The sequence below is a fragment of the Drosophila gunungcola genome, assembly GCF_025200985.1.
Source record: "Drosophila gunungcola strain Sukarami chromosome 3L unlocalized genomic scaffold, Dgunungcola_SK_2 000003F, whole genome shotgun sequence".
In the NCBI taxonomy this organism is placed as follows: domain Eukaryota; kingdom Metazoa; phylum Arthropoda; class Insecta; order Diptera; family Drosophilidae; genus Drosophila; species Drosophila gunungcola.
The window spans coordinates 4,300,555-4,310,023 of NW_026453179.1; the positions used below are offsets into that span (position 1 = coordinate 4,300,555).

Here is a 9,469-nt window from a genome sequence, read left to right on the forward strand (position 1 = left end):
ACGGTTTGTCTTTGTAATGTTGAATCCTTCGCCGCCCACGCCCGGAAAGGAACTCACAAAGTCCACGGCTATGTTAATCACAAACTGGGACTTAATAACCTGGACGTTGCGCGTCTTTCTCGTTGTTGGGCAGCTTATAGTTGGTCGTCACAATGTTCTTTAGATCAGTTTTCACGTTGAAGAACAGGGTGTTGTCCACCAGCTCGAGGATGGCATAGGAGCTCTTGCCGTGCACGGAGAGTAGCAGACCGTTGGGGTCCCTCGGTCGGAAATCAAAGCTGATTTTAATTTCTGTACCGACATCGAAATGTTCAAAGAGTTTGTCATACGCCTTCTGGTTGTTAAAAAAGAGCCCGCTCTTTTCTAAGTAGGTCTCGCAATTAGCGGGAGTGTCGGAAAAGTGCTGCCAAGGGGTCCAGGTCTTGCCATAATCCGTGGACTTTTCAAGAGTCCAGATACCCGGACGAGGAGAGTTGACCATCCGAATGAAGAAATAGGCCACATGGAATTCCTGTGAACAGTATGCATTTAAGAAGTTGACAATATTTTTTATATGGTCAGCTTAGAGCTGCTATCATCAAAACTCCACACTACGTTATTACTTTGTAATTAAACCAACAATACTATCAAAAATTCAAAAAAAAATTTTGCACCTGGACAACGGAGGACTCTGCCACCAGGAATCGGTTCCATCTATCGCATTCAGTGGAGGATGACTTTTCGCCGGTACATTAGTATCACAGAAATCACAGACCTGAAAAATGCAGTACTCTCTTAGAAAAACTCTTATAAAAACGTATACATTTTCTAAAGTAAAATAATGAACAGAACAATTTTTCATACCGTAATGCCTGTCTAATGAATTGTTATTTAGAAAGTGGGAGCAAGTTAGTATGTGTTGATCGTTGATGCACTATAAGCAGTACAAACAAGTGGTTAAACAAATGCAGATAGAATATGTTAAAGTGCACACTTACAATTTAAAATATAAAAACCATACGACTTTTACATAAATTTTATATTGCTAAAGTGAAATATATTTTATTAGTGCTATTTATATAATTTGTAGTGTGGCAAATAACAAATTTGAAAGGGGAAGTTAGTAGAGAACTCGTATGAGATCTCGTTTGGAATATGTTTGGATTTTGTAAGGACTTAAATTTAATTGAAAGGATTGGTATAAAATTGCTTGGGTATTAACAAAAACGATTTGGCACCGAGTGGTCGATGTATTCGGACTCCGCATTGACTCCCACTGATCTGCCTCAAGTGGCCGTGGCATAGATCTTTCGGCCGGTGGCCAGATTGAAATACGGCGGCGTTAGTTTCGCCTTGCAATAGGAGATCGCTAGGATCAGTAGCAGGATACCAATGGAGACCACATTTAGCCGCATTATGCTGAGTGTTCACACACGCTGCGATAACGACAGTACTTCCCCTTGATCCAAAGTTTCGGTTCTATCGGAGTCTTTCACGGATCACTTCTTAAGGGAGCTCATCCCACCGCACCGGATGGCTCTTCACGAGCTACTGTTGGAACTGCAGCGAGAAGTTTTCCTCGAGACCCGACAAGATTAATTCTCGAGCCGACCGATCGGCTTTTCTCGGCTGCCTTCGGTTGTTCTCGTCTTCGGCTTTTATACAGCTGAGAGAACGATAGACATTCTTGTTTTGTTTTGCTTACTTTGGATTTAAACAGCTGAATAAACAATAATCTCCCATATTTTGTTTTTTTTAACTCCACTTCGCTTCTCCGGCTTTTTGTTGTTTGTCTCATTCGCCGGCCGGCTGGAAAGCATGGAATCGGAACCAAACAAAACAGAAAACCGGTACGATGAAGGAACGTTGTGGAATTGGGGTTTTTGTCAGATATCAGCAGAAGTAAAAAAAAAGATGCGATTACACCTAAGAAAAGTTTTAGAAAAAAATTTGTCTTTTAATCACCATTAAACACCCGGCCCACAATTCGTGTAAATCAATGCATACTTACTTTCGATCGACTGTGTTAATTTATTGTCTTCTATAATAGGAATCCGACCAACTAAAATCACACTTTTGGTTATAACATTTTTTTTTTAAATAAGGATGGTTTTATACAACTTTTTTTTGTGGCGCATATTTTTAATTAAACACAATTTGTAAAATTGTATTATCTGTGGGTTTCGCACCCCAACACCCTCTCCCCAACCTACAGCAAAGCCTTGTTATTTAATTATTTTTTTTTGTTTTGACAGTTCAAAAGTATTAATATTTTTTGTGATTGTGATTTTTTTTGCACTTGTGCTGCAGTCTTTCTGCAGGCATAAAAAATTAATTTAATTCGGTTCGTGTTTATTTTAATAAAGCGTTTAAAAACTAACTTATTTAAATGATTTTCTATTAACGCTTAGATAAAGCCACGTTTCGTTTAACCAGAAGTGTTACAATTTATTGATACATCCGTTGTTAAATGGAAGTACGCGCCTGAAGCGAAGGCAAATACTACTTAGATGGCTTCCAACCAAACCCGCTCATGCCTGACCAAATCGAAAAAATACTAAAGTATAGTAAAGAATACGAGCACCAAAAATTGCAACTCGCAGTTCGGTTCAACCTACGATCGCAAAAAAAACCTGAAGTTTATTGCTATAACGATTAAATGAGCCAAATGCAGAAACTAGCTAACAGCAGCCACTATTGAAAATCACGATCACATCTAAATATTGTGCAAAATTCATGACCAAAGCGCAGACAGCGCTGCAAACTGCTCTCTGCAGCAACTTTTTAATGGGGCTTTTTGATTTCTCGAATTTTGGGCTAACTGTATTTGTTGTACCGAAACTCGTTTTCCGCCGTTTGCAATGACATAAGTAATTGCATTGATAAAGACTGCGGCGAGTGTCAGAGTGGCCTGTTCTTTTTTATTTTTGGCCTCAATTGCAGCGCCTGCGCAGCAGCTTCTCATGGCTGCATGTAAACGAGTTCTGATGACGTAATCCGCATCGCTCAGTTCTTCGTCTTTGCCTTATGCAATGCACGCAAATGAACATTGCCGAAAAATTAATGGAAATATGCGCTTGTAAAAAAATGAGGAAAAAATCAGCAGATTGCAACACCAACAAGAAGTTCTCGATTTAGCTATAGATTTAGCACACAGCAGCTGCACAGTGGGACACATGGGTATAAGAAAACTTTATTTTTTGATATATAGCAAATTTTCCAAACAAAATGTAGTTATTTTTCAATGTCAATAATGTCAACAATTTTACGTCAACTAAATAAAACTCTAGTTTTTTTCTGACCCGTATGATAAATAAGTTGGATACAATTTCGAATTATATGATCAGAGTAATTAACTAAAATTCAAAATTAAAAAAAGTCTTTTGTTATCTCATTTAATTTTCCTACATTTTTAAACCGACTTGTGAAATCACAAAACTCAAACTTTCCATTTGCAGTGTAAGCAAAAAGTGCTTGTACTTTGCGAAAAGTTCAGAAAGATAATAAACAAAAAAGTAGCATGCTTAATTGACACCTGCTTGTTAAAAATAAAATGTAAATACTCACTTCTTAAAAAAATAATAAACAGCAATTGCAATAAATGGCAAATAACTTGATGCACAGTGGATAGGATATAATCAGTAACTAATACAAATAAAAGATAAAACAACTTGGCTAATGCAAATTGAAACCAATGATTTCCACGGTGTGGCCCACAACTTGTCTTAATTAACCTAAAGATCCTAACATAAGCTTTTCGTTGGCTATGCAAATATTTCAATTTGTGTTGATGTGCTAATTAGCCCATAAAAACCTCAGCCCCTCTAAGTGGCCAACTAATTTGCTCCACTGTGCCTTCGCTGTCGACGTCGACGACGCAGTTTCCGCTCACCAAACGTTTTCACTTATTCGCGATTGCATGCGCGGATCGGCGTTCAATTTGGTTCTAAGTCTCGTCGCGTGTGCATGGGCGCAGTTCTTAGAGTTCTCGACATTATCTACGGATCGCCATGGTGCTGCTGAGAGTGATCAAGTATCTAGTGGGTTAGTTCGAGTGATCTGTCCAGGTGTTGTTTAAAGCCTGTTATTTCATCACTATCTTCCCTTGAAGGCTGCGTGGTGCGCGTCTGCAACGAGTTGTCCCAGAATATGTGTTCGCTGAACAAAATGTTCAAGTACCATTTGCTGGAGGTCAGCTAGAGATCCCAGGAACCGGAGAAAACGCCTCCTAACATGTTTATAGATTTCTGCCCCTGTCGAGCGAGTTCGTTGCTCAAGTCTTTTGTTATGTGATTCAATAAAACGTATTCAACCCACTCAACCACTGTGTTTATAACGGGCTCTGTTGTAGAATGGCAACTCTAACCTTGAGAGGTTTGCGCAATCCCAACACACAACAAAATGAAAGTTCCAGTCATTGCTGAAATTGATATACCACGTCTTTAATTTCAATTAAAAAATGTATATTTAGTATATATTGATTTATTTATATTTTTTGATTAATCAAGAGCCACTCGTTCACAATTAAATATATTTTTCTTCTGTGGAGCCAAATGAAATCCGCGGACAGCAGCATTCAATTTCAAGTTTATTTCGGGGCCTAGTCACTCGTTCGGAACCAAGCCGTCGTTCTAAAGAATAACACGCTAGAATTAAAAAGTGTTGAGCCTTGGATTTTCCCCACGAAAAGAAATCCCAGCTAGCGCGTTGAAAGTATCTCCGGCAAGGTCTCGTTATGACTGATTGTCCAAATAAGCCAATATTTACAATTAAAGCCGGCTAAACAATGCACGAACAAGTTTGCACAGAAAAAGAAAATAAATACAACTAAAACAAAGCGAATGAAGGCACATAATTAGCATTCGCCGTCTCGCGACTCTCGTGTCGTCACACATAAGCATCTTAGCGAGCAAAAAAATAAAACGAATTTCTCGAATTAAGTAGCGAAAAAATCCCCGATACCATAAGAGGGCTTGGTCGATAGAGACGTCATTCCTTTTACGCTCAACACCTCTGTTCATTCATTAATATGATTAATTTCAGCTCTGCCCGCACAATGCTCACAACGTGTTATCCATTGTGTTATTATAACTATATTACAAAGATGGGTCAAGTCCAATGTTCAGTTAGTTCGTAGACGTCACTAGAGGAAGTTGTGCTTAGGAGCGGTTTGTTAGCAGATGCGTGATTTTATGACGTCGTAATTGGCGCTAACATTTTCCTATAAATATCTCTTTTAACTTTATGCCCATATTCACACGTTTTTTTATACGCTAAGTTTGGCCAGAGAGAAAAAAGGGAGGCAGATAGACAAGATATATGAATTTATAACCTAAATCTTCTCTGAATTTGAGGAACTGACCCTTTTTAAATTCTTAGTAATAGAAAATTGTGTCCTAGTTGTGTCTGTGTGTGTTTGTAAAATTAATGGTAAAAACACAAGATATTGGATCTAAACTAAAAGTTGTGTTTACTTATTAGAGGAATATAAAAATTCAATACAAAAATTGTAGAAAATTTAAACAGCTGTGTACGTCTTAAAATGAATAATATTCAATTAAATGTTTTTGCGTTTAATAATTCTAAAATTAAAGCATTACTTTTTATAAAAATTGCAAAATTATTTTTAAAAATAATTTTATTTGTATTGGTATTCTCAGTTGCGTTCGATGGATTTTTTCTGTTTTTCCATGCAATACAAATTTAGATTTAACCTAAAAAAATTAAGATTTTAAATTTTTTGTTTTCAAATTTTACGTAGGTGACATTAGTTTTTTGCGTTAGCTATTAAAAAAAAGTAAATAAAATGAATTAAAGGACAGACAAATTTGTCGCTTTTTGGTTTTTATTCATTAAATATACTCGAAATAAATAAAATAAGTCTTGGCTAGGACGCAGATTCAATTCCTATAGGATGTTTAATACTGCATCTTTTATCTTTAATTACAACTACAAAATTTGGCAAACGAAATCATGAGACTTCTCTTATAAACTCTATGGCCAGCGGCAATAGACTACGTTTTACTGATCCCTTACCAAGGATCTGCCAAGGTTGATGACACTGCTGACAAAGCCGAGCATGGAGGTGATCATGGAGTGGGCGTGCTTGGAGCTTTCCGTGGTTTCACCCTTATCGCTTCTACTGGATCTGACCACCTCTTTCCGACTTCCCGCCGGCGATTCCCCGCTGTTAAAAAGACGATCCAACCTGAGGATGGGCTTTTTGAACCACTCTCCGCTGATCTCGTTGAGCCGTTCATCATCCTCCCGGCTGAATCTATCGAAGGGCAGGGCGTTGACTTAAAAGAAAATCCAGTTGGTTGGAAACTATTATTAAAGATAACAATTCAGTAACTTACTTGTCTGCATGATCAAACAACCGATGAGGATTAGCAGAATCATTTTGCTTTCCGAGGTCATTTCGCTCGTACTTTTCGCAGCAAAAAGAGATTGATAACTGACTGAATTGAATGCCAGAGAGTTCAAATTTATAGACGCCGCCCCGACGGCGGATGTCGCCCCGCATTCTACGTGATGGAATGGAAAGTAACAATGCGCACGTTTCACCAAAGTAATTGCTTTATTTTACGCTTGTACAATTCGCCTAAGCTTAGAACTACATAGCCATAACCCTGAATGCGACATAAAAAGTGGCACTGTGAATGGAACACAAATCGATTGCAGTTGACTTGGGACTAGCCTTTTGAGTGCGGACTTTGGGGTCTGGGTGAAAGCCGATCGTAGGCACTATCCATTTCGGCATCGGCATCTCGTTCATCGGGCACCGGCGGTGTTTGTTGATACCGCTCCTCCAGTTCCTGCCGCGAAAGTTCCGAACGCACCATTCCGGCACTCCAACCGATCGCTGCAAAGGTATTTACATGTACATATGGGTAATTGAATTTGGTTGATATTCCCAGAGATTGGTATTTTGAATTTCACTAACCGCAGATCACGAGCAGACATATCAGATAGAACTTAAGCGACCCACTGCTCATGGCTGTGCCTGGAATTGATTCGTTCGATGGACATAAACTGACAACCGAAATTCGGATGGGTCCACTTTTTATATATGCACATGGGGCCGGACTGGAGCTCTCTGCCGATTGGTGATGGAGGAGGAGGCCAATGGCTGCGACGCCGCGGACAGAGATTATGCAAAGCACCCGTCGAAGACCCAAAAATAACGCAAAAAGCACAAAAAAAAAACCAGTGTGAAAAAATGGACAGAAATCGTATAAAAAGGCTCGAGGCGTCGTTCTGTCTCACTGAGTGCGAAAAAACGCTGGCGGCAATCGGTTGCCCCCTACCGGTCTTTGACGTAGTCGTCTGCGTCTGGCACGTGAACGGCCCGTTGCGCTTTGAATTATTATTTTTATTATTATTGAAATGCTACCTAATTAATTTACAAATGTGTCGTTGGCGATCAATTGAGTTGGCTCAGTCGTCACTCACTCAAATCTCACCCTCTTGGCCAAAGAAGAGCGTCCAGCGTTCGTAGGGTGGCTCTTCGCACAACCAACCTTCCATGCCGCAATACTCGTTGCTGTAGTCGGTGAATTCTGTAAGAAAGAGGGTTCCCCTAATTTGTTATTCCATAGCAAAGAGGTTGTCTATTTGTCAAAGGGGCAGAGTTAGCGGAATTATTCTATTCCTCACTTTCAGACAAATTCAGAGGCTGGATCTGGGTAATTTTTTATTAATGAAGAAATAATAACATTTTATTAAATTAATATCTACGAATCCACAAAAGCTTAAATTATTGTGCTCTTTACAGTATTTCGTAGTGGAATAAATACTACTCGTCCATTTTTTTTAGAAAATGGTCAAAAAATATTCAGTACACTGATCTTTGACCTATTTATTGGCATATAATTATCAGGTTGTTTAAAAAAACGATGATTGATTTTTTGTGGCTTTCAACTATTAGATCTAATTTCTAAGAAATCTTTCTATGCAATTTAATTTGTGTTATTTGTATTTTGATAAAAATATGTGCCCATAAAGTCAATTTAATACTACTTGAATTTTCATTTTGTAAAAATATTTTTAAAGGATAAAAAAAGATTATGAACTTACGTAAATTACGATTAAGACAGCCGGCGATCGCCATGTGACAACTTGACTTATATTTTCTTATGCAATTTTCAGTCTCATCCAAAATACAAACTTCCATTAATTCGCTTACATTACCACAAATTTTTTCTGAGGGACATTTAGGATTTGGTGTACCTTTGGTTATAACTATATAATACAACCATAATTATTAACTGTCATCTTATTTAAATCAAAAATATTACTTATTTTACTTAAGCTAAAGAACAGCAAACAGAAGAGCTTCATGACAATCTCAATTTCAATGAATCCAGAAAAGTTTTTTATTCTTTGTAAGGCTTTTTAATTTTTGTTTAAAGAAATTAAAGCTTGAAATTACCGATTAGCTGTACTTACTTTCCGCTTCAAACGTAAATAAATTATACACCAGTTCTGCTGAACAAAACTTAGTAATTTTATGTGTAGTAATTGTTTCATTAATCAACCGACAGACATAAGCGTAATATTTTGGCGCATTTCCCAAATATTTATTTAAACTACCATTAGTTGTTTCTAATTGGTTTCATTGCCAAAGAAAATGGTCCAGCGCTCGTATGTGGGTGATTTTTCGCAGAAATACGATTCCATTGAGCAATACACCTCACTATAGTCTGTTAAATCTGAAATGTTGTAATATGATTAACTTGTCCGCTAAAATTAAAAAAATAATACGACTCACTTTTTCCTTTTTGGCAGGCTGCAATTTCCAAATGACACTTGGAAAGATATTTTTGAATACAACCTTGTTCTTCATCCAATCCGCAAATGGCGTTTGACTCATCTACCTTACCACAATCAGCCTCCACTGGGCATGATTTTGAAAGAACATTTGCTGCATAAGTGCATGCTATTTTCAGGAAAGAACTCCTTTTAAAGGGTATTTCTTTTCAAATTGAAATTACTTACCCAAACAGATTAGGCAAATGGTAACTGCGTTCATCTGGTTGTTTGGGAACCTTCTACGGCTAAATTCTAAATAGCAATGCGGCAAACAATAAATTTTGCTTTCCCAATCTAATCTAGATAATGCTTACTATCTAGCCTTATCACAAGTTAAAGCAATAGAGAGCAAAACTTTTGTCACATATTTTCGTTTTTTAGAGATAAGATAAAAAGCAATTCAATATCGTAATACTAGAAGTTTAATTAAGATAAGTGAGCGGGCAACGTCATCTTAAGTTTCTTATAATAATTGATCACTTTTCTGATTTAGTTTTCCAAAAGTAAGTCCACTTAAAATCCGGAATAGAAGCATTTTAACTTAACCGATTTACTGCTTGATAACTTCCCAAGACGATTGCCAATGCTTTAAAATTATACATATTTGTTATCCTTATCCGGTGTGCCCATACATGAAAATCACCATTATTCCAAATAAAGTGTAGCAATTGGAATG

At 37.5% G+C, this 9,469-nt stretch overlaps 4 protein-coding genes and 1 long non-coding RNA gene across 9 annotated transcripts; 1 reads left to right on the forward strand and 4 right to left on the reverse strand.

Annotated features, from left to right (window-relative positions):
• Nucleotides 1-484: 484 nt before the first annotated feature.
• Nucleotides 485-1,533, reverse strand: LOC128258494 (uncharacterized). The gene is made up of 3 exons (XR_008267967.1): nucleotides 1,218-1,533; nucleotides 654-754; nucleotides 485-511 (listed from the first exon to the last, which is right to left on the reverse strand). It is a non-coding gene; the product is annotated as an uncharacterized LOC128258494 (long non-coding RNA).
• A 1,891-nt stretch (nucleotides 1,534-3,424) lies between these two features.
• Nucleotides 3,425-4,300, forward strand: LOC128258493 (uncharacterized). The gene is made up of 2 exons (XM_052990128.1): nucleotides 3,425-4,023; nucleotides 4,091-4,300. Exons 1-2 carry the CDS (start codon nucleotides 3,990-3,992, stop codon nucleotides 4,177-4,179), a joined length of 123 nt encoding a protein of 40 aa, XP_052846088.1. The 5' UTR covers nucleotides 3,425-3,989; the 3' UTR covers nucleotides 4,180-4,300.
• Nucleotides 4,301-5,768: 1,468 nt separating this feature from the next.
• On the reverse strand, nucleotides 5,769-6,453 carry LOC128258514 (uncharacterized). Its single transcript, XM_052990157.1, has 2 exons — nucleotides 6,339-6,453; nucleotides 5,769-6,278 (listed from the first exon to the last, which is right to left on the reverse strand). The coding sequence occupies exons 1-2, from the start codon at nucleotides 6,397-6,399 to the stop codon at nucleotides 6,001-6,003; spliced, it is 339 nt and encodes a 112-aa protein (XP_052846117.1). The 5' UTR covers nucleotides 6,400-6,453; the 3' UTR covers nucleotides 5,769-6,000.
• An 83-nt stretch (nucleotides 6,454-6,536) lies between these two features.
• On the reverse strand, nucleotides 6,537-8,553 carry LOC128258196 (uncharacterized). 5 transcript variants are annotated; one of them, XM_052989693.1, is made up of 5 exons: nucleotides 8,289-8,422; nucleotides 8,059-8,223; nucleotides 7,446-7,541; nucleotides 6,926-7,111; nucleotides 6,537-6,844 (listed from the first exon to the last, which is right to left on the reverse strand). In XM_052989693.1, the coding sequence occupies exons 1-5, from the start codon at nucleotides 8,320-8,322 to the stop codon at nucleotides 6,675-6,677; spliced, it is 651 nt and encodes a 216-aa protein (XP_052845653.1). In that variant the 5' UTR covers nucleotides 8,323-8,422; the 3' UTR covers nucleotides 6,537-6,674. The 5 variants fall into 5 exon arrangements, 4 of the variants coding, with proteins under 4 accessions (XP_052845653.1, XP_052845652.1, XP_052845654.1 ...); XM_052989692.1 differs by having other exon boundaries at nucleotides 8,280-8,422; XM_052989694.1 differs by lacking the exons at nucleotides 8,059-8,223; nucleotides 8,289-8,422 and adding an exon at nucleotides 8,431-8,553.
• On the reverse strand, nucleotides 8,469-9,202 carry LOC128258197 (uncharacterized). The gene is made up of 3 exons (XM_052989696.1): nucleotides 8,980-9,202; nucleotides 8,753-8,920; nucleotides 8,469-8,693 (listed from the first exon to the last, which is right to left on the reverse strand). The coding sequence occupies exons 1-3, from the start codon at nucleotides 9,011-9,013 to the stop codon at nucleotides 8,587-8,589; spliced, it is 309 nt and encodes a 102-aa protein (XP_052845656.1). The 5' UTR covers nucleotides 9,014-9,202; the 3' UTR covers nucleotides 8,469-8,586.
• Between the last annotated feature and the right edge of the window lie 267 nt (nucleotides 9,203-9,469).